The following is a 26,025-nucleotide window of genomic DNA, read 5'->3' on the forward strand; positions in this document are numbered from 1 at the left end:
TAGCCGGGGGTAATTGCCTGGATCCGCTGCAGTTGAAAACAGTTGCATCGGTGTTCTGTGACGTTAACTACATTCTTAGTGATTTCTCTATATGGGTGTTACCTTGTGATTCATGTTTTTATGATCTGTAACGTATACAGCGTCATAGAGGATTTCAGCATTCTTGTCTTCAATGCTAGACTACAGGTAGTACCCTGTTATCAGTGACATAAAATAGAATTTCTATTATTAAACTAATCACTAGTATGTCAACACTATCCTCATAGGCACTAAATACATGTTCTCTTTTCTCTGTCTCCGCAGTTCGTAGAGGGCGTCAGGGGTATTACCAATGAAATTACTACAGAATGCACACACACTCTATTTTTGTTTCCTTGAATTGTGATAATCATAATGATACCATTACCAATGAAGGATAAGGATATCTAATCCAAGACCTTTCGTGCCGGAAATGATCTTGTTGAAAGGTTTCCACTTCAGCTTCATTTTTTTTTCTATTCCACAGAATCTTGATAAAAGATCGTTGTTCTATATGAAGATTAACAGCTAATCGTCTCTGAACGGGATAACCCCCTTCCATCTACTGTCTTAGTCGTGTCACAAGTATTTTGCAAAGATGAATTTGCTGCCCATAAATATATATTCGTATATACAATGAAAGATGAAAGTGTCTTACAAGAATGGAATGGAGAGTTTGTATCCAGCTAACGCTGATCACTAGGACATAGGATGTACACTAATAAGCACACGTACAGGTTGGGCCTATGCATTGATAAACTGGAATCCATGCAACATTTTTATAAAGTCGCATGGGTCCACGTCATCCATTCTATTCTCATATCTTTTGTGTGTTTCAACTACATTTCAGAGGAACTTTTCTGGCAAAAAGTGACAGTGGTGTAAGTGACAGTGTCACCATTTAGCCTCTATCACTTTAAAGAATGTATTAAAAGTTTGACTCCTTAGAAGCTTGTGGTGGCTTTTTCTCTTTTGGAAAATATTCAACACCAGAGTTTGATGACGAGGTTTTTCGACTCTCTCGCTCTTCACGTCTGCGAGTGTACAGATCTCCAAGCGTGTAAAGGTGTGGATTGACTGCCGAGTTGATGGGGAGGATGAACACCACGCACCATGCATACAGCTCTGTCGGTATCACGAACGTGCCGGACTGCGCTAGAATCCCCATTATTATGATGGGCATCCAACAACAGAAATCTGTGCCGATAATCAGCGCCATGCGTGCGGCGAGACGAAGTTCCTGGTCTCGCTCGGGCGTGCGCTGAGCCTTCCGCGCAGACCTCCGGGCGTACACAAATATAGTGACGTAAATAAACAGAATTATCAGGAAACTAAGAAGATTGACTCCAATGAAGACAATGATACTGTAGTACATGTAATTTCCCACTGCCGCACTTGACACAACCGGCTGATTGTTCTCATTGGCAGTACTGTCAAAATTTTGAAAGGTGAATTCTACTTCTGTGCTACGAATCAGGGGAAGTCCGAGGCACACGTCAGAGTAGATATAAAAGCTGTCCCCGTTGGAAAGGACGTGAGTGACAATGGGAGGGATGAGGCTCATTATCACCGACACAATCCAAATAACAGCCGCAGAGATCTTCACCGACTTCTTAGTGAGGTGAAACCGGGAAAACGGAAAGACCACGCCCTGGAGTCGATCTAGACTGATAAGGGTGATCATCAGCACTGAGGCCTCGCTCGACAACACCGCGATGACTCCGACTACCTTACACAGCGGACCTTTACGCCAAATGTGGGCATGCACGAAGTAATTACTCCCGTACGCCGCGTCAGCGGACGCCAGAAAGATCATGTAGACGCCGGTGAGAAAGTCGGCGGCCGCCAGATTCATGATCATTATGGCTTGGATCAGGGCCTTCTCGCTGCGGCCGCCCTTTTCACGCAGACGCATCACCAAGACGAAGGCGTTACCGAGCAGGGCGCTGAAGCCTAGGATCCACATGAAGACGCTCAAGACCTGGTACTGGAGGAGACCTCCTGTGCAGGTTGAGAAGCGGGTCTGTGCGTAGTCATTGCAGTTCTCTAGATTCGTAACCCGACAGCAGAGACGGAAATCGCTTACGTATCTGTGGAATCCAAACAGACGAAAATGATGACAATCATAGATTAGGTAGAATCTATAAAAACGCATACAAACATCATGTATAATACTTGATTAGGTTGAACACGTACTCCTCACACCGAAGAGCGACGTACACCGACGTAGAATGTCTCACGGTTTCCACTGTGAACATTTAATTATCAGGACTGGGGAAAAATTAAAACTGTCATTCAAATTCTTCATCTTCAAGTAGTATTACTGCCCATTGATTACTGTCGTAGGTAAGTAAAGAAAAAGTAATAGTCGTAATAATCCAACAGGCAAAGTCATAGAGATGGCAGGGTATTTAGAAAATCTTACATAAGAAGGACGGGATGCTTTGCTTGTGAACCTTTACATCGATAAGGTCGTAACAACTTTGATATATATGTATGGTATACCCCATTCCTCATAGATATGTACTCGTTTAAGCATTTAATAATGATATCTAGCTGCAAATAATTTTAATGGCCTATTTTTTTTTTTACTGAATCATTGAGACCTACATTGCCAGCATAAGGGCCCATGCAGCTCAGGTTGTTTGGGTTTGTTCGTTTCCTTTCCTTTTTTTTTAAACTGAGACTATTGCTTCATTCACAAGGAGATTATCATTCAGCCAAGAAATTAAATAGAAGTGAAGCTTTGAGGTGTTGTAATCATTAATCAAATGAATACAGAGTAAGTTATGCTTACAGGTCTCGGAGTCCATCCAGTCCTTCGAAAATATCGACAGGAAGCTCGATCAGCTCAGCCTCTGTCAACACTCTTGGGAAAGATAATCAGATAATAAATATGATAAAGATAGTAATATTGGCTATATTTAGCAAGGTTTAAGACATAATTTATCATTCGCTTATGAAACGAAAACCCATTATATAGTGCTTTGAAATAGTTCCAAAATGTGAGTTAGGGATAGAAACAACCGCTGAAAAAATTTGAGTCCGTTTAATCGATATACAGCAGTGTCAAATACATAAAATGTGAACAATAGCTATAATAGAAATGTTTCTAGACTACACCTTCTACTGTTAGGTTTATTGAGAAAAATATTGATATCTCCTTATATTTCAGGCTTTATTGCAAAAATTTATAAGGCAGGATATTTTGTTATAAACAGACATACACATATGCGTCAAATGTGATATCCTGAACATCTTTCAAATAACTGCTCCCAAAGGTAAACTGGACCTTTAAGGTCATCAAAAATAGCTAAATGGAGCATTGATTCCTTTACTAAGTTACTTTCACGTTCGGTTTGTACCATGCAAAAAACAACTGACGTTCTTGATTCGGTAAGTAAGCATTTTCAATCCCTCCTATCAAAAATCATCTTTGCAAAATTGTTACCAATCACATAAGTGTGACACATCCATTCTTTTGTTTGGTTTTCACGAAACATTAGGTCGGATTTTGTGTGCAGGTCGATGAAAGACTTAAGTGGAAAGGGAACCATAACTGTATGTGACAAAAGTGGCATGCTAGTTGTATAGCATGCAGATAGTGCCATGTCTGATAATGGTCATTTTCAATATCCGCGGTCACATTGGCAAAAGTTTAACTTCGGAAAGTCTTTACGAAATTTAACTTCGGGAAGTCTTTGCGAAGTTTAACTTCGGGAAGTCTTTGCGAAGATTAACTTTGGGAAGTCTTCACGAAGTTTAACTTGGGGAAGTCTTTGCGCAGTTTAACTTAGGGAAGTCTTTACAGAGTTTAACTTCGGGAAGTCTTTTCGAAGAGTGCTCAACATTCTGTCCTCTAGTTATAGGCAACTGGGCGAACTGAAGTTACCGATACACTTTGTCCAAATCTTTGTAGCATTTGTCTGCCACATGATCTTGCAAGATGCAAGCTCTTGTAGGCCTACTACATTTTCGATACACAAGGATGAGAAGCAAACATTTGTAGTAATTTCGAACTGCATGCTTCTCGTCATAACTTACATTGCGTCGACTCGAATCAGGGAATAGAACGCTCCCGAGTCGATTCGGGAGATTTCGTTGCCTCCGAGGTCACTAGCGCATGAGGAGACAGTAGTTTACAAGTTAGAACCAAGAAATACTTGTGGGATTTTGTTGTAGAAATTATAGTATCATCATAAATTGACTAATCTTGATTATTGTTAATCTTTTCCAAATATCAATATGGGAGAAACATTGGTAGAATTTCACTATGATTTGCTAAAATTTCACAAATATAGACTTTTTCGTTTTAATACTTGGCAACTTGAGAGATGTACTGAGACTTAAAGCTTCTTGAACATGTTGCTAATCGAAGAATAATGGAATTACATTTAGCATTTTAGAGACTGTATTCCGCATCAAAAACAAAGAAATGCATCATAATAGACAATGATAAACAATGAAAGGTTCATGAATGAATTGACAGACAAGATGCATAGGAAAGCTGGAAAACGTTTCAGAATAAGAGTAGAAATATAGGAATATATCAAGACTTATACAATGCTGATACTTACAGTATTCTAAGGCTGATTAGTCCATCGAATGCGTCTGTTTCTATATACTCAATGTCATTACTTTGAAGGGTTCTGTAGATATGAATATATCAGGGAAGAAACGACATAGAAAGAAAAAAAGACACAATTCTCAGATTATACATTTGAGAATAGAAGCTTGATATGGACAGCGTTTGAAAAACTTCGAAGGAGCGCTGTTAAACTAGATAATAAATTATGCCAAGAGACGGTCGGACTTTTTTTTTTAATGTGAATGTGAATTGAGATGTATAATATATCACTCGAAGACACTTGAAATTGGCAGAAGGTTACCCATTTTAATCGCATGTGTCACGCACGTTTTGGTTTGAATATCTTCCCCATTAAAATTCACGCGATCACCGCAGGAAAGCATGAGGGCAAGGGGCGCATTATACAAATCCTGAAAGCATTCGTGCTTGAAAAGATTGCAAAAAGACGATTATCAATGCCTTTTCAATATCAAAACATAACTGCATTGACTTGGCACTGGCGGGTACGGCGCACAGTGTGAACCGTGAATACACGCTTCACGGGAGGCCAACAGACACGACGGAATACAAAGACACGATTTCGTGTACACATTCGAAACAAGCGAATGGTGGAAAACGGGCGAGAGAGTCGAATGAACGTCTGAACCCTCTCTATGAAACATTAACCCTAAAAAGACTGGGCTACTTTGATGCCTCGCAAGACTTGGGGGGGGGGGAGGGGCAAGATCTTGGCCGTTGACCGCGTGATTGCAAGGAAAATTGGCACGCGTGTCACCCACACGGTAATCTACAAAACTGAATAACTAATTATTTCACAATTATTCACATTTATTTTCAATAAATCAATTATGCTAATTTATGCATTAAAATTAAAAATTGGCTGTAAATCTGTAATTAAAGGCCCAAAACTGCCAATTTTTGGTCTAGGTACTCTTTGTAGGATTCTTATTGAATGTACATCAAAAAAACGGCGGTATCAGTTTTTTTCTTGTGTTCTTTATTGTTTTTTTAATTTCTTATGCATTTCATCGTTTTTGACTTTTCGATGGAAATCATCGGCGACACTATTCCGATCATAAACAGCATGAAATTAATTGATTTTGATAAATAAAAGTAAAAATAATGATACATTTATGAATTTTGGTCAGAAACGGAATTTGCATTGGATTTGAGTGTATTTATTATACAAGAAATCACGTTTTTGAGCAATTTTGGGTCTGACATGCACTACAAAATATTGCGTAACTTCATAACCGCATACCCGGGCGTCGCGAATTTGGTCTCAAAAGTTGCGCAAGACTTTTTTAAAAAGTCATAAAACGCCGCGGCGCGAGATTTTTACGTTACAGATTTATCGTGAAAAATGTCGAGGGGGGCCCAAACAGTCCCTCCCCAGTCTTTTTAGGGTTAAAGAACATAAAAGATGATAACAACTGTCCTAAAGAATCTCCTTCATTCATCACTTGAATCATCTAAAACGTATTTGTGTGTGTGTGTGTGTGTGTTTTGAAGCTGATTTTCAGCATGGTCTTACCGATAAAGTAAGTTTTCATCTGCTTATACTACTAAATTTACGTCTGTAACATTTTCTTATCATACTCTTCATTATTATTATGAGGGAGAGAAAGCACTGAAGGAAATGGAAAAACTGACGGACACATAAATAGACAAAATGCCCTATGACCCCACCACGAACAGTTAAGATGAATCCTCATTCCGACCATTTAGTACTTTGTTGTACTTACAAAACTTCCAGGTTTATGAGATCTATGAAGGTGCCCGCCGCGAGTGAACGAATCCTGTTGAAGTTGAAATTCCTGTTGATGTGATATACATGTACGGGGCATGAATTTATAATGTTTTTAATCCTGTTTTAATGGAATCAAAATGTGGCACACTGTTCATTGTCTTTATTCATGATTGCAATTCACCATTCATCCTTTATTACTCATCAAAGAAATCATTCAAACATCCGTAAAACTATATGCAATGTGCTCCCACATGAAATCCGTCATTTTTTGTCGATTAAAGCTGAACTTTGGTATAAATGACAAACACTTGCGATCTATATATGAAAGTTGAACCTTTTCTGTCCATTTGAGCTTGATACTGGATCCCTTCAATAACACATTTCTGATATTCTATGGAGAGCACAACACAAAAAAATCGATTCAGACGACAGCGAACTATCATACTACAAAACATGACGTCACAGGCAACTATTCCGTACACTGTTTATAATACCCAACTTGTTTTCCCTTAGTAAACTAGTTTGAAACTACGTGACATAAAACGAGATCATGACAGCAACAACACATCAATATTTATTGATACCACCATATTCATTTCTTACACTATGATTCGGAAAATAATGTCATGATGGCAAATTAGTGTAGAGAAAGATTTACACCTAGCCAATCGGTAACATGATTCGGTGTTTGTTTGTTTGTTTGTTTTGTATGTCATTAAACTGTTAATGATAAATGTGGTAAAGCACTGATATCAAAGTAGGCCTACTTTACATGATTTAAAGAAAGCCAAATTTATATTCGGATGGAACTGCCTGAAGATAGAAAGGAATGGTACTTATATCAAAATGAGATGAAGAAAGTCTATGTTCGCACTCTACATAATACTGAAAACTTAAATCTGTTGCTGGACACACACAAAAAAAAATGCTACTTCGTCCTGCTGGACTGTCATGTAGGACTAGTTTTATGCTGTAGTCCAGTATGTGGCAAACTAATTTAAGTTTCCATTGACACTTGTTCTAGACAGCGATATAGTTAAGTAATATGATATAATCTTAATCGCTCCTTTAAGCGGTCTGGTTCCACATATTCATGACATTTAAGAATACAGCTAATTTCATCACCAGAAATTCGTTGGTGTAATAAATGATAACGAATAAATTTGTTGGGGGTTTACAAGAGAGAGATGCAAAAATGATCAACTTACATGTAGGTCAGTGTTGACAGTCCCTCGAGCATCAGGCTTGTGATGTTAGACAGTGAACTCCCCCTTAAGATCCTTCAATGAGAACATCAATAAAAGTACAGTAAGACAAACTCTCAACTTTTATATCAGCGATGATAATATGACAATGGATAGAAGGAGACCGACGAGACCGACACTCACGAGTCATACGGCCCATGAGTTCGGCATTGAAAAAAAAAAAGTCTGAGTCATACAACCCACCAGTCATACAGCCCATGAGCTCGACACTAGGCAAATAAGGTCCATAAATACGACAGTAGGGAAACAGGGCCCATGAGTCCGACACTGAGCAAAGAAATAAAAAATAAAGAATTGGAGAATTCATCCCTTTATTGTTGCAAAATTTTCTTTCAACAAACCTAACAATTATGCATAAAATTGTCTGTTTATTTGCTTCATTGTTGTTTACCAGCTTCAGGCACAAAAGCACACGTGTGTTTGCACGAAATCTGCATGATATGCAAGCAGATGACTTGTTTAGATGCCTTTTGTTCATGTCGGTCGATTATGGTATGCACGGCAGGCTCCATTGTTTATTCAATCCAAAAGCATTCCGCGGTTTTACCGCTATTTCAATTTCTTTTTTAAGTTGGTGTCAAGTATTTATATCAGAATGTTTAGTCTCGCAACTACAAATTCAGCATAGTGGATGATGTCTCTGGTAACTACTGAAATCATAGTGATTTTTCCATGAATTGAATGCCAGTCCACAACATGCTGAAATTTACCTGGATGTATAGAGTTGAATTGGAAATAATAGCATGCTACACCAAACTTGGAGATCAACTTTTCAATTTCTTTAGGATATTCATAATCATAATTTCTTCATAATCATTACATTTCACAAGAGTCTGACGGAAAGAACATAAAAAATACTATGAAATTCAAAGTTATGTCATGACAGGCTTCAATGAGTCTATTCCTGCTTGATGGAAATGAAGAAATGATATCATGATGATTATAATTATTATCATTATGATCATCATTGTCATCATTATTATCATCATCATTATTATCATCATCATCATTTCCATTATTGTTAATATCATCATCTTCATTATCGCTTTTAAACGGCCACCATATACTATGAAATATCGATGTTATATCAAAACTGAAATTGCTCTGATTCTAGCGTTCCAGGATTCCCCAATATCCCAACTTTTTAAAGGGGATGGCTAGTACCTGATCAGTGGGAATCAGTTGGAATGCTTGTGGGATTCATCGAAGAGTACATCATATATATATATATATATATATATATATATATATATATATATTGTGTGAAAAATTATTTTTCTTCAGAATGGTCTCATATTCAAGTAATGTGCAGTTTAATCGCCCCATCACTGTACAGGCATGCTAACCTGGAAACATTAAACTGCACATTACTTGAATATGAGACCATTAAATTCTGAAGCAAATAATTTTCACACAACAATAGACATATAATGAATCCCACAAGAAGTGGAACAATCATCTCCCAGCATTCCCACTAACTCCCACTGATCGGTTACTAGCCATCCCCTTCAAAGCTAGTAGGCCTATGCAAGGAAAGAGTAGAAGGGCACTCCGAGAAAGCAGACCTCCACCAAGCAGCCATGATTAAAATATCGCCATCTAGTACGCAGTATCTTCGACACAAAGATATTGGTGTAGGGACATCTACGCTTCAATATACTTTGGTGAGAATCTGATAATCCACTGTTCAGTTATTGGGAGATGAAGCTTACTTTATGTCCTTTATGACCCCTATGACCTATGAGCTGTAACGTCGTGTTCCCGAATTTGATTACATCTTTTTTGGTTCCTTATGAATACAGTCTGCACTTTTGTGAAAATCCACTTATCCGTACTCGGGTGATTAGGACTTATTTCATGTACTCTATGACCCCTATGACCTTTGATCTCAAGATCCTCAAATTTAATCGTTTCTTTCTTACGAGATTATGGAAACACCTTGCAATTTAGTGAAAATCTGATAATTTGCTCTTGAGTTATTAGGAGATTAAGCTTATTTCATATACTTCTGGTCCCCTATGACCTTTGACCTATGACCTCATGACCTTAGAAATTAAATTTGTTCTTTGTTACATCATTGTAAACACACCTCGCAAGTTTGATGAAAATTCAATCATTTGTTCTAGGATTATTGGGATATTAAACTCATTTATGTCCCGTGACCCTTTTTATGAACTTGACCTTTGTCCGCATGACCCCAAAATTTAATCATTTCTCTCTTACTTCATTATCTACTCAAGTTTCATGTTTGATGAAATTTCATTATTTGTTTTAAAGCTATCTTGTCCACAGACAAACAAAGAGTAAGATAGACTGACGGATACAGATATGGCATCGAAAACACAACTTTCGCCGGTCGTAGGTTTCACCTCCTGGCGGGGGTCATCAAAAAAGAAGAAAAAAATCATCATCATCATCATCACCATCATCATAACGCATACTTACAACGCGAGAAGATACGAAGTCGGTTGGAAGGCACCGTCTTCAATGAACAAATCATACCGTTGTCTTACTGGCATTGGAGCTGAAACCACTCTGTCATAGAAAAAAAAAAGAAAGACAACCAAGAAAAGTGTTGTCACGTCGATTCTTGTACGTCAGAGTTTGTTTGTTTGTTTGTTTACCATACGTTATATATAATTACTTTAGTGAGTAAATCATGTGCTTGGAGATGGGCTATAGGCAACATTAGGTGATTAAGCAACGCAACAGCGGGTCTCTGTAGATAACAAGGAAGACAAAAAAAAATCGAGCCATGCTGGAGGAATGAACCTCAAATTTGAAGCTTATGGTTTGGCGACAGCATGCACGTGGTATGTACTTTGCTGATACTCACAGCGTGTCGAGATAAGGCGCGATCGCCAAGTCGATGACTACGGCTCCATTCACGAACGCCCTCGACGCATTTCGTCTGATTTCGCATCTCCCCCTAAACTCAATATAAGTACTGTAGTGGGACAAAAATATCGAACACATCGTCATAATCTAGGTATACAATAACAACAACCACAACAACAACAACGGCAAAAATGATGATGATGATAATAGTCATAATAATCATAATAATGGGAATAATGATTATACTACTACTAATAATAATAATAATGATAATGATGATAATAATAACAATGATGATAACTATCAAATGACTAATTCCTGACAGAGCTCAATCACAATAAGGATCCTTTTTATCAACAAGACAATCAGATAAACAAATAAAAGAAACAAATAGACCAGAGATGTTAACAAAGCATTGCAAGTATGAAGATGACGTCACGCTGTTGCTGACGTCATTATAATGCTTAGTCAATTTACATTACTGTATGCTATGCTAGAATGTGAAATCGTTATTATCGCTGTTATGACGAATATACAGCGTCTACTAGTATAATATGTCAAGAGAGTGAAGTGAAATATCTATTCAATTTAAACGCTGGCTGTAGCGCAATTAAATCGAACTGTGGCACGAAATTATCCCTGCACAATTATTCTCTTTAACTGAGAACTTTCTTTCCAAATTTAGATTTATGTCTTTCCTTGTCTTCAATTGTATATGCCATATGGCAGTTTAAACGTATCTTTACATATCTAAAGCATGGTTATTGACAAGTTAGTATAGTTTCTTTATTAGGCCTATATTAGGAAGCATAATGTAATCAGGTAGCACCCTTTTATTATTCTTGTTGCCACTGACATGGTGGTGGTAATGCAGGCAACATCCGGTTGACTAGTAATGGTTTACCAGTGCGAGCCGTTTTTAGTTTGTTTTGATTTTTTTGTCCACTGCTGTCATTATGGTTTCCATGCATGCTAAGCTTATAAGATACGATATATATTCAGCATATTCCGGAGTGTTATTAAGTTTATATCCACTCCAATAAATGCAAAGGTGATGCAAAATTATCCTTCATTGACAGATTTCATTGAATAAAGTATAATTCTGGATAACGATAAAGTAAAAATGAACACTAAGCCTATAGGGTTTCTCCCGAAGGGGATAGCGTTTTGCATAGAACAGAATTGCTCTGAATGTAATACTACATTTTAGCAGGAAAAAGGCACTGTCAATCATTATACGTCTATCGTGGCGGGGGTCAATGAAATGCTACAGTATTTCGATGAAGTGGAAATGAACTTACAACACCCTTGTCCCGGGAGACAAGACACTCACACCCTCTGGTGGAGGCGTTTGATTTTGGTTGCCGTCTTCTCCAGTGCAATAGATGCTCCCGATGTCACAAACGCAGCGGTTGGGACATTGTTCTACAACTGGGTGAAAACAACGAAATTATTTATTTTGTTTGCCGTTGTGCTGTTAGTGGTGCGGTTAAGTGGATTGGTTATGAACAGGAGACTGTGGACGTAAATCCAATTGGGGAATGCGTGCATCGCTCCACAGGTCTTTAAACCCACTACTTGTCGCTCTCTACCAAGACGCCAACGTGGGTGCTTTTTACCGCCGGAGAAATATCAAAGGGCATGCCATTTGAAAGAGCAATAATAATACTACAGTGGTTACCTTGTGCGGACAATACAATGATATTGTGATTTCCTCTCAGTTCCTCTCTTTTTTGGTTTCCGTACTTTTTTTATCACCTTGACTCTCCCTCCTCTAGTTATAATCAGTCTTATTGTCACGAAAACTATCATCTTCTCTCTTTTACGATTTCGTCAAAGGTCAGGAACAGCATTTTTTTTTTTTTTTTGGGGGGGGGGGGCAAAAGCTTAAGGCATTTACATTAAGTTTTACGTATATATATATATATATATATATATATATATATACAATATGCGCTTTTCCAAAAAGGAGGAACAGTAAGAGGAATAATGATGTCAAAGCTACGCACCGATTTCTACTTCCTTTCTCATATCATATATATATATATATATATATATATATATATATATATATACATATATATATGTACGTATATGTATATGTAAGTAAACGTATTTATATATATGTCTATATATATATATATATTTATATATATATATACATATATAAAGAGAGAGAGAGAGAGAGAGAGATAGAGAGAGAGAGAGAGGAGAGAGTCTTGATAAAGGGCAGGGCCCGAAAGCTCGAGAAGTAAAATCAAATTGTGAGGATTCAAAAGCTACGTCTATACCGTCTCTTCTTTACTCTCGATATATTATATATATATATATATACATATATATTTATATATATATACATATATATTTATGCATATACATATACCTGTATAAATATGTATACATATGTATGATATATATACATATATATATATATATATATATATATATATTTATACATATACATATACCTGTATAAATATGTATACATATGTGTATATATATAAGCAAAAAAAAAAAGGAAATAACAAGATGAATGATCCCGTACTACAAACTTCATTCGTAGATCCTCGCCTCATGGGGCATTTCTGGTTACTCTGGCAGGATGCAGTAGGTTGGTAGCAGGTGTTGTTGAAGGGACAAAGTGCGATGATGTTACCCGAGGATGTGGCAAAATTCGGGACAGCGCAGGGGTATTGGTCTGGAAGAGAAATATTGTACACAGATAAGATTTCCGACTCCCGATCGGAGGACCCGAGTTCGAATCCCGCCCAGTGCCTACGTCCTTGTGTCACTCTCGACCCGGGTATATAAATGAGTACCTTGCAACGCTAAGGTAATGATAATGGCAATGACCCTCTGGTAGAGCCATGGCAACACAGAAGAGGCTACCCTGGATAAATAAGATTATTATCTTTATCATCATTTTAATTGTTATTATTGTCTTTACACAGAAACCCCACGCTTGAATCATGGAGCTATAACACAACTCCATGCTTGAATCACTGGTGCAGTAATTGTAATCCTTTAAAAGCTTTCGCGTCATCATGTCTCCAATGTACCACATGCATCGATACATAATACATACATGGCATGATCCTGAGAATCTGTAGGCCTTCATTCAATGGTGCTCGTTCAGGAAACAACAACGCGACAAAAATAGGAGCCCTGAATCTAAACTAGTGATTCACGAGTTTTCGACAGCAACATGAGGCTGACCTAAGCGAGATACAAAATATAGGTCAAGAATGCCACCTCAAAATGTTACCGTGTATAACGCTAATTGAGTATCATACAGTTAGAAATACAATAATTGCTTATACATTTTGCAGTCGGTAAAAAGAAAGAAACCAAGATGTTGTACGATAGTAATGGTGTCTCATGTAAGCATATTATGTATAGTTCGCGGATGGTTCGTGATACAGACCTGTAGAAAACAATGCACATGACTATTATCAAGGTTTCCACCTTCCCCCTTCCCCCACCTCGCCTTTTTTAACTTTGGCGCAAAGTATTCTAGATTTTGATTCATCAACTCCAAAAACATCGTCGTCAGTGAAAATGACGAATCTTAAAATTGCAAGGCTGTTCATTACAATAAGAGTATGAAAAGAAGTTAAAGAAAATATTAGCTATTCTCATCCAAAATAACATTTTTTGTTTTTTGTTTTGTTTTGTTTTGTTTTGTTTTGGTGTGAAAGGACGCCGGCGAAATACAAAATATTTTCATCCAAGAGTCACCATTGTACTTCATGAAAGAAGATGTTTCCCAATTCAGAATGATATTGATACTCAGTAGATATATGACACTGTTCTTTGCAGTGATCTCTGTGTGCAGTCATGGACCTAGGTCCCCATGGTGCAGTTAATAGGGAGCTTTAGATTTTAGCTAGACGCGCGGACGTTCAAAGGGAAAAAAACATGATCTGAGCGTGCGCAGTATAATGACCCGCGCTACTGCGCACGCTCAGATCATGCTTTTTTCCCTTTGAACGTCCGCGCGTCTAAAATCTAAAGCTCCCTAATCACCTTCAGATGACGACATAAAGTCTTCACATATTATAGTGTTTGGTGTCACAAAGCCCAATCAGAGGAAACAACCGAATAAAGAAAGTGTTCCTCCGTCGGGGATTCGACAGTAATCAGGTCAACTATACTCACAACAAAACAACTCATCGTCCCTTCTCGGGCAGTCTGGCGTCCCATCACAAACCCTGAACCGCTCGATCACCAGCGTCGAATTTAAACATGCGTATGGATCCATGACTTGTGGCGTTAGCCCGAGCGATGAAATGTTGGCGAAGACTATGATTTAAATAGAGCATGATATACAAAATCGTATGACATTAACCCTACTTGATATATCATAATCATGTTTAATTGGGTCTCCGCCCTACATAATAAATGGTAATTATCATCATTCTTTTTATTGAGTACATTGTTTACAACATAATGCTCATATCCTAATAATTCAATGTAACTATAGAAGTCAATGAGAGGACGTGACGATAGACAGTCACTCTGTTTGGACGACGACATGAGCTGGAAGATCTCAATGGAGGGGTGGCTGAGGTAAACTTGTTCCCTAAGCTCAAACCAGGGAGGTGTTAGAAAAGGAGAGACAACTCTTCGTAATTCATGCAAAAACATGTTTGGGTTCAAAGCGTTACAATGGGATGTGTAGCATTCCACTACACGTTTTTGCAGTCATGCTCCGCACCGCTCTAATTGCAAGGCGAAGTTCGGAGACGAAGAACGCATTTCACCTTTCGTTGAATTACAAGCTTTATTTCCCCGTAAAATTTTAAATGAAATACTCGAATTGATTAAGAGTAGTTTAGGAAAGAATTCAATATTATAAACATGCAATTCTAGTTTATTTGTAATGCGCAAATCGAAATGAAATGAAAATTAGGCCCTCTGAAAAACCTAATAGTTTTCAATAATGCGCACATTTCCGCATGTTAGTTTTCTATCCTTTAATCTGGGATATTTTGATCTTTCAAATAAAGTACTCCGCTAAAGCGTGCCCCAGCGTGCTTTTAAACTATTTGCTGTTAAAATTGTCAGTTTTACACTGCATTTGATTCGCTGCTCCAATTCAAGGTACACAAATTCATTGTTGCCATCACATTGAAAGAGAGAGAGCGAAATGCAGTAGAAGCAAGTATTTCTAGATGTGAGAGCGCTAGTCCCGATTATTGATGCTCTCTTTTGTCAAAGCACCTGATTTCAACCTGTAGTTAAGCGCATAACTTCTCGGCGGTGCCGCGCATGACTTCAAAGGAGAGCAGGAGTTGTCTCTCCTTTTCTAACACCTCCCTGCTCAAACTAGATCCAGATTCTGGTCGGTTTTTACGGTAGCACAGTAACAATCAGCATCAAAACTTCGTTAGCGAGCTAAATAGTGGAGAAAGACTTGAAGAAGACTTGTCAACCCTCTGTGTGCCACGTTGATTTCTTATCTACAGGTATGTGTGTGAAATTTGTGCACATTATACTCATTGGCACAGAAAAAAAAATTAAAAGATTACAGGGTCCAGGTGAGTTTAAATTAATCCCTTTCCGGTCCTGAATTTGGCGCTTGTGAGACTGTCCTTCTAGCGTTGTTATCGTAAATTAATAAAGAAGTCATCAGCTTCCGGCACTTCCGTGAGACGCTAAAAAGTACCAAGATGCCTTGTCGAATAGCATCGAGTTCATAATGATTAAGCTGATATCCTTACATCAGCTTGTAACACATGTCACACTTCCTCAGGCTTCGCTTTATACCCAAAAATTCGTAAGCTCGAATAGATTCTTAAGTCAGACATTGCAATGAATATTAGTTTATTGTGTAGATGGCGTCCTCAACGCCAATAGGCAGTTTGGAATACAATAATTCCTATTAGTCTAAGTAATATGGACCAGCTATCAACCTATACATACCACTACCGCTTGAATTCGTTTAAGTCTCTCCTTCGTAGGTGAGGGTCATAAAGCCTGACTATTGAGCAGTGTATTACAATAACACTGTAATGAAGCGGTAGCATTTAACAATTATTGGTTACTGCTTGCATAGTACTATATTGCTTATATAATACTCTCGCGTGATTGATTGATAGCTACAGCAACAATGCATAATTATACTATCTGCCGCGCATCATCTCTTACTGCAACAGCCGAAGGGGGCGCACTCGTTCGCCATTGCGTTGCTTGGACACCTTGCGTCGAGCTGGTCCGCCAGTTGTATCGGGGGCGAACAGCATCCGATCTCCAGTGGCTGCCCCTCTGAAAATCAGTTTTAGATTAGAATCAAGAAAATAGTTCAATTCTTTGCTCAACGAAACATTCCATGTTTACCAGAGATTGAGTACACATATCAAACAGTCAGTTGGAATTGAACAAAAGTCAGTGGAATTGAACAAAACTTGCCAAAGAGTAAACAATATATCATAGATATAACCGTTTACAACATAATTCAGAGTCAATTCAGAGTCGATTCAGACATTCGAGTACTAGTAATATTTATCGGGAAGATAAAACAGTACAACGTATCACTGATAATCAAACCAGTCCGACTGCCATGAGCAACCAACTTGTCTCAAATGCATGGTGTCACATAACCCCTAAGTTTCGCAATGATAATTTCATGCAGATTCGTTATATTGCAGCCAATGTTATACTTGGATACCTACGCAATTTCTGTAAGCGGGACTTTGAAACGAAGGATATGACTTGCACATTGCAATTTCGTTCAGCTTTACTTGCTTTTCGGTATATGATTTTCATTATGATGAAAAATTTCTTAATCAAATTGAGTCACCCGTGAATCAAACAGTTATATTTGCGTGCTTGACATGACTTGTAGTATCAGTGTGAACAAATAGACCTTCATTCTTCCCTTCGAAGTCTGTCAGTTGAGACTCCAAAAGTACGCCACTTTTTAAATGGGATATGCTAACTTTATGCATCATTTTTTTTTTGATATTTAGTAATCTCCTTAGCACATTGTCCTTTCAGTGATTCTTGCTTCTTTTTTGTCTCCACTCAGATTATTATCACCAAAGATCGTCTTCAATGTGTAGCTATATCCTATTTTCTTTGATAATTTGTCACTTATAATAACAATTGGTACATTTGCGAAATGTTATTAGTTTGGTTCAGCAAGCCTAGTATATCATAGCGGCGCGACTATTGCACTTAAACAGCGAACCTCTCTTTTCTCACAAGCGTTACGGGTTTCCATGTCTTCCTATAGTAAGCAAAGCTAACAGCGTTATAAAGCTGCTACAATATCGCATGTCCCCCCTCCCCCCCCCAAAAAAAAAAAAATGCATTGGGACCCACCGCAATGATATCTTTAAAAATAGTGAATCAATCTAAATACAAATTCAGGGTATGAAACAATAACTCATTGCCCACATCTTGCAGAAAAGCCAATTCGATTTGCTTTAGTGGTCAAAGAGAAATGAGGAGTTTCATAGAGGATGTCAGAAATCTCTTCCCTCCAATCGATGTCTATTGTATTCACACACAAGAGCATCGAAGTGCTAAACTTGGAAGAATCACACTCATAACATGCTTTTTATACAACAACCCACATTTCTATGTGACCACTTAACCAAATTGAATGGGGTTTTCTGCAAAATAGAGCTAAGATATTATATTTTAAGACTCTAAAGTAGCATTTAGACATTTTAATCATATTGGGTGTTATCAATGCGAAAATCTGATTGTAATTTTTTTTTTTTTTGGGGGGGGGGACATAATACTGCATAGTAACAGCGCATTTTCTTGATATAGGATTATTATACTTTACCTGCTCGTAAAATAAGCAGTCCCAATAAAATACACAGAGTAGAGTAGACTCCCATTGTCGAATATCTATAAGAGATAACAAAGGAATAAAGATAATTCCATGCACTGTCATTGCACATTCTTGCCCAATTCTCGGCGCTTCGTGAAATAATTATGATTTCGCACGTAGGTTCAAACAGTTTCTGCTCGCGAGGAAGAGACGGGAGTCATGAAAACAAAAAATAGGATCGCATCGTATAAAAGCGACAATGGTATTCTAAGAATGAACATCATTTGATACAAAGTAAAGTTTACACGATTACTTTACGTTTCGATATGGTACACAGAAACTAATAACAGGGAACCACATGATTTCACACTAACTCTGCAACAGAGCAATGCTTCCGAACAAAATGATTACGGATCAAATAATTTGGTCGGTCTCATTATTTTTATTCAAGAGTAATCTTCAAATAGTATTAAACGTGTTTATTAAATATGACACGTGGTGTCTGCCGGCGAGACACACACCCACGGGAAGAGAGAGAGAGGGGGGGGGGGGGGGAGAGGGAGAGAGGAGAAAGCGAAAGAATCAAGGCAAAATAAGTAAAAAAAATGGAAAAAATATAATAAAAAGAAAACTTTCGGCATGTTTTCGGAGTCAATCGTTGCCTCACACCGAGGCCACGTAGCACAAGCTACCCTATTGAGTATAAACAGGTATAGGCGTCTTTCTCCCTTGACCTGTTATTTCAGAAAACATGTTCCACCACACCCTAAAAACATGGATTCAATTTAACAGACAACAAAGATCATCAACCGAGTACGTAAGGTTTTCACGTCATTAAGGTACTGCACCAAACTAACAAATCAACTAAGTTGCTCTTTTCATTTCTCATTTCATTTATTTCATTTCCAACAAAACTAAATTAATGCATACCATTTTAAAAATACATAATGCAGAATAATGCAGCTTATTTCAACAATTAAGGAAAATACTGTCAAAGGAAATACAATTATAAGCTGTAACTTTATTGTATCAAAGAGACTTTGTTGGAAATGGAGGGGACTGCTTAAAAGCTTCTTTTGTCATTTACTGTGAGCAAATGAATAAGAAGTGTAATTACTCATGAGCAAACCGCTTTTGTATCATATCCCTGAAATGGCGCGAAACGGTCAAGTTATAGTGGCAGTCGGCTCTAGATAATCAGGGTCTACCGTGACATCTTAGACCCTCTTGTTTATTGTTTAGAAATGAGAAACAGGTACATATTGTATCAATCTAGCACGATAACAATAAATTACGGTTCGGCCAAGCGTATTTGAGAAGCTTTTTTGAGATGTTTGTTCTGCGTCAGCCTGATATCAAAGATATATCATTTCAACCACACAACTTGCAAACGCTATAAACTCATGAGAAACATGTCACAACCAAATCGGAGCACAAGCGGGAGCTCTTATTCATTTTTTTGCCACTTTGTTGTATGGAGCTGAAACATATCAAACGGTTTTTTTTTAATTATCACAACGATATGACTGTGTTCTTGAAACATTAATGAGCAATCTTGGAGAAACCACTTGAAATTTAGAGCTTGGCAATATTGTTACACATACACAAGGTTCTCAAGACAGTTTGGCCACATTTTATGTCTATCTGGTTTATCAGTACAGCGGAGGAGAATAGATTCCAGAGAATGGTAGACAGCTGTTTCACCACTACAGCAACGTGAACAGTGGTGAATGCCGATACCAATACTTGCTGGATAAACATGTTGTATAATATACGGACCGAAATAACATATTGGACATTTTTAAAACAAAATCTACCTCAAAGCAAACATTACGACCTTCGAATCCTAACGACTATAGCAAATAAGATGCAGACATTTCGATAACATTCAGTGAGAGTTAAATAAAAAACCCGATCTGATAATGATGAATAAAGAGGGACTACGATTAGATATCATTCAAATCAATGCTGTCTGCATATTACCAGCAACAGTATAACAGTGTCACCCAAATTCCAAACTGATCATAATCAATGTTTTTAATACTTTACCATGTGCTTTAGTTTTTTTGGAATTTAAGTAGAGCGTTCAATATCATCGAATGTGGCATTTACACTAAGGTTTTTGTGGCATAAATAGACCATGGGTATAAGGTTTCTGATCGAATCGACAGCAATACATCAGTGTTAATGACTTAAAGCGCAAATATCGCATACAGATTGTATAGTCCCATAGGGGTCAATGATAATGAAGGTCGAACTTCCTAATGTGTTTAGTTATAAATTCCTTCTCTATGCAATCTTTCATTTTCTTAACCAATAATGCCACAACCTATATCCCACAAAACTAAAAAAGTGATAATCAATTCAAAGTGTACATAAATTTTGCCAACTCATGTTGTTTACCAGTTTGAAAGAAGCACAATATAATAAAATACGTACGAATATTATAGGCCTCATGACAAAAAAAAAATCTATATTGCATGATTTGCGACGTGTACAAAAATTAGATATAGCAATCGAAAAGAGTAATAATTAAGGGTGGAGCTTAAGAGAAATGTCGCATAACATTATTCATTTTCTTCATTTCCACCTCTGAAGGCAATCCATCTGGTATTGTGTGCACAGTAACTTGATGCTCAACTCACATGCCGACACTCACACGTCTTTGCAGAGCATTGTGACATCATTCAGCACTTCGTATACCAAAAACACAAGTTTTACTTTCTAGCAAAGGAAATAAGACTGTTGTAACCTCATTCTCTCCAACCTCCTTGATGATAGCACGCATTATTTTCTATACTCATCAATGATGATCTGGAAAATAGTGCGTTTATAAGCTAGCAAAAGCAGAAATTGAGGGAAAATAACAAGTCAGAATCCAAAATGCAGAGAGCTATAGGTGCATAATCAAAACACAAATGAAATATTCTAAGAGGTCAATAAAAAACAATATAGACACACTTAGCTAATTGACGTGAACCTCTCCGTTAAGACTAGAAAAGTACTCACTCTATAATAACAAAAACAATAATCTGGTAAGAGTCTCACAATACACGTAATCACTGTGTTACATATTCAAATATTATGTAACACGGTGATGACGTGTAGTGATGACTCTAACAGAACTGTAGGGGTTGGTGCAACATAGTGCTAACCCACACAATAGTCATTTTGAGATAATCGCTGTTGAATGTTTGGAAAGTCCATACATTGTACATTAATAAAACATGAATGCATGCATTTTTACCATCTTATTGGTTGAATTCAAATATGATATTTTTACAGAGGTTAGAGTGAAGGATAAAAATTATGAAAATGCATGTAACTCAATTTTGACAAAAGTGTGGGTTAGCACTATATTGCACCGACCCCTTCAACTGTATTGATGGTAAAGAACTCAAAGGAGAGAGGGAGAGGATATATTTCAATTTATTTCATACTTCTCATGATATCCAAATTATACATCGAAAGTGATAGCACAGGTTCTCGTAGCTTGTGAATAACATAAAAAAACATATCATGATATATAATGATATGATATACACAGCAATTATAATATCTGGTCGAAATCGAAATCAAGTTGTACAAAGAGAAGTATGACGGGACCTACAGGAAAGCAAGCTTGTTTAGCTGTAAGCCCCTATTAATCAATGTTTTGAAAGAGAAACGGAGAGCGGATATAAAAATTCAGACCAGTAAATGACAAAGAGAGAAAAAAGCATAATGTATCGATCTGACGGCGATAACAGATGGTAGGAATATAAACACAATGGTTATATTTCTACTTAATTTTAGAGTTGGTAAAGAAAGAAAATCTATCGAAATGAAATATTAGGATAATCAAATAGAGCCCTGATCGGTCTCGGTCTCTCTGTGGGGAAAGATTTCTATATGGGGCTCTCTTTTACCTGTTCGGGCCAAGGCGGCGCAAACACGTTCGAGACTAGCCAGCGTAGAGATCTAGCAGGAGTTTTCTGAAATATTTTTGGAAGAGTTGATGGATTTCTTGCTTCCGCTTTTCCTTTGGGGTCATTAAGGAGGAGACCATCTGGTTCAAGGAGATCCACTCGCTCCATTCTCAGTCCATGAGGCCTATCTTTTCATGATTTTGAATGAACTTTAAAGAGAATGTGCTGGGGGCGCTTCTTGGACGGTCGATAATGCCCTTTCCACGAAATAGCCAATTACAGAAACTGCCAAGTGTGGATTCCCTCAACGTTTTTTTGCGCAATAGTAACAGCTTAATCAAATTTGACGAATACTATTCCGGAGAGGACCTGACAACAAGGTATTTCACCAGTTTATTCTTCACTCCTAAACATATCCTTTTATGATGTGATTAAAAAATCGAATAATCCAGACTGCGGAATTAGTCGGTGCTATGTCGAACAAGCTCGGGCGACGTTTTTTGGTTGTGAGGCACAATGTCTGTCATAGTTAACATACTAGGTGTTGCAAAAACCATTTCCCATTAGAATAGGGATTGCATATGTCAGAAACCGCTGATACTGATATGAGCTATACCTGATGAATAGTGTACAATTTTGGTGCTGGTAATTTAAAAATGGAAGCATAAATCAGTTTCATTGAATTCAAGATTAGTTCTTAAGTTAGGGTTCAAATTGAACCCTCTGTCTTCTGCAAATTTTTTACTTCGCACAGGGGTCAATGACGTGTATGGGAATGTGTGGTTAACACCCAAACAATGGTCCTATAGTCAATAGCCAAGGTTTAAATGCTCTATTATTTATTCATAAGGAATTCCACTATTACAGCTAGTCTTTATTCATCCTTAAATGTATAAGAGTATGCACGCACATAGAAACATGTGCTTACTTTTCTTTGTGTGCATGCATTTCACCTTTACCACGAAGTCACACAAGCAGTGCCCAGGGCAATCCATCATGAATTATAGGTTTTCCCGGTCAATTTCATACTTTTGTCATTCAAGTTCCTATTCCGAGCATTCGATTTCACGCATTCCACGCTCGCAGCACTGAATCAGCAATCAAATTCAGAATCCGGTCATTCGAATTCACTATCCGAGCATTCAAATTCACTCTCGGAGCATTCAATTCACTATCGGAGCATTCAAATTCACTATCGGAACATTGAAATTCACTATCGGAGCACTGAAATTTAAGAGAGGAGCACGCATTTCATCAATGAGCATTCAAATTCATGTCAAGCTGGCAACGGAATCTCGTCGGTCATTCAAATTCGTGAATAGGCAACCATGTTCCAAATAACTGCATTCAATTTAAAAGAAGTCCTGAATTTAGTTAGTTTGGGGCCGTGTATGCATGTGTTTCTCACTTGGCATTGAATATATTGGGATTTATGATGATTATTTATTTTGCAGTAGAGGTCCACCTGTTAATTGACAATTCTGAACTCGCGCTTAGCAAATTGGAATATACGGGCACATGCATGTCCCTCGGATTGGACATAAAATGGAGGTCCCACGTGTAAAAGAGTCACAACTCATGCACGTAAAAGATCCTACTTCATTTCTTCATCGCAAAGAGCAAAACATCTAACTGGACCCCATATGGAAGACCAACTTCTGCAGCTGCATATGGGTTACCCAGTCATCTTCTTTGATAGAAAATGAAACAAACAAAAATTAGGCACTGTATAGGCCTACAGACGAGCATAATACGGAGGGGTGGTTGACACTTTCGAGGAAAAAAAAAACAATTTCGACTATTTTGAAACTAATACATGAGCATTTTATAAGTGTTGTTTGTTGTGTATTGCTGTCTTATTGATTTAATTTTGCGGGACTATGTGAGAGATTTGTGTGTGTAATTGTAAGTTTGTCTTAAATTGATGAATTGTCATTATGTGGTTGGTGTTGGGGCGTTGCAGTATCATCAAGAAATATGATTACTAGTCGTTGTGTTGTTTGGATGCACTGCTGATTGGACATTGCAATTTGAATTTTTTTTATTGAGATGAATAACAAAGAATACATGAACAGAGAACAATGTAGAACATGTAAACAATCCTAATTACATTATATGCAAGAATTCCTTGGTTGTGTTGGCCCTTTTTCCTTTCTTAAAAGTCTCCTCCATTTTCTTCGTTAAATTGATTGCACGAAGTAGGAACTTGATCGCCTAAAAATGAATTTGAACGCTCCAAACAAGCTCATTGGGACTATCACCTGACTATCGCATGAAATTTGAATGCACGAGTAGGAAAATCGGTGCTCGCATTTTGAAATTGAATGCCCAATCGTGAATTTGATTTCACGAAAACGAAATAGAACGCTCATAAATGAAATTGATCGCTCGGATTCTGAATTTGAATGCCCCAATATTTTCGCGTGCGTGCTCTGCGTGAATTTGAATGCACATTAATGAATTTGAGTGACAAAAGTATGAAATTGACCGGGAAAACCTATATTATAAAGCATTCGTGTGCCTTAATTGGAGCAAGAGTCCAGAAGTCTATAGTCAGCAGAGCTCTGAAAAGTTGGTATTACATGCCCATAATTATTGAGGGTCAGTGGTCAGCACACACTCACGCACTCATCATTGGTTCCTGTGTGAAGTTCTATAGTTATGTACAGAGTGTAAGGATTAGACCAAAATCTGGAACCTAACTGTATGTTTAATGATGGGTTTAATGAAACTGATATACGCTTTCACATTCAAATCACATCCAACTAAATTGCACGTCAGTCAGCTATTATTCATATCAATAATAGTGTTATCAAATATATAGTTTTCGAACTATTAAGAATCAAAAGTGCGGGAAAGCGCTTTTGTAACACCTAATGCTTAAATTAGTTAATCTCGTCATCAGTAAACTCGTCCACGGTTTACGTTCCATCACCTCGCTTGCCAGCCACGGGATTCCAGCAAGGTAAAATTTAATCCGCCTGATGCCTCCCCTTTGTTCATAATATTTTCTTACTGTTGAGTGATATGACAAAGAGATGAGTTGCTTCACAATATCAGTATTTTTTCACTCTATACAGTTGTTTGTTTACTCTTTTCTCTGCTCCACCTTGTTGATTTTCTTACCTTCAAATTCATTGCCCCCCCCCCCCCACGCTGGGTTTTTCTATCCGCTCCTGAGGTCAAAAGTAATTCAGCGGCTGAACGAAGGCCTATTATCCTCTCAAAGTTTGAATGAAATAATAATTGATAATCCGATAATGTAAGGAGGGCCGATGCTTACTAAAAAAACTTTCGGAATTACGAACCTTGTATTATTTTGTTGATGAATTAACGAACCTCCTGAACTAACGAACTAGAACCGTTTGAAGAATAATTATAACAATCGCGTTATTTGCGGGAGTAGTAGCCTGATGACGGTAAGAATGTATCAAGTGTCCAAAGTAATGGAATGCATTCATTTTGTCTCGGATTTGACAACGTTACTTTCACCTTGATCTTGATCTTGACGGTATAGGTTGATCAGCCCTGGTAGAGCAACACTCAACTTTGGTTCATACATAGAGGTCATGGTATACACCCGTGGTAGGAGGGACATTACTCAAAGTGTTTTAATAATGTATCTTTGAATAAATTTGGATCAGCTATATCGGTTACTGCTTGTGGTAAGGAATTCCAGTATCTGGTGGTTCTTGGGAAGAATGAATGTAGATGGAGATCAGTTCTGGAAGTAGGGAGCTTAATCTGGAGAGGCTTCCAACTCCTGGTCCTTCTAAGTGGTTCAGGATTGAATTCACCATGTCTTTCAAAGGGCGAATCAACCAGGCCATAGATTATTGCTGTTCATGTGACGCCTATGTTCCAGGGTAGGT

General features: G+C 37.7%; 1 protein-coding gene across 1 annotated transcript; it reads right to left on the reverse strand.

Annotated features, from left to right (window-relative positions):
- Window positions 1-946: 946 nt before the first annotated feature.
- LOC139729180 (G-protein coupled receptor GRL101-like) lies at window positions 947-25,953 on the reverse strand. Its single transcript, XM_071640112.1, has 6 exons — window positions 25,811-25,953; window positions 16,610-16,726; window positions 4,596-4,667; window positions 4,063-4,134; window positions 2,816-2,887; window positions 947-2,108 (listed from the first exon to the last, which is right to left on the reverse strand). Exons 1-6 carry the CDS (start codon window positions 25,951-25,953, stop codon window positions 947-949), a joined length of 1,638 nt encoding a protein of 545 aa, XP_071496213.1.
- Between the last annotated feature and the right edge of the window lie 72 nt (window positions 25,954-26,025).

This window comes from Diadema antillarum, unplaced genomic scaffold, assembly GCF_040938485.1.
Source record: "Diadema antillarum isolate AM-2024a unplaced genomic scaffold, OU_Dant_1.0 seq00000222_RagTag, whole genome shotgun sequence".
Lineage (NCBI taxonomy): Eukaryota > Metazoa > Echinodermata > Echinoidea > Diadematoida > Diadematidae > Diadema > Diadema antillarum.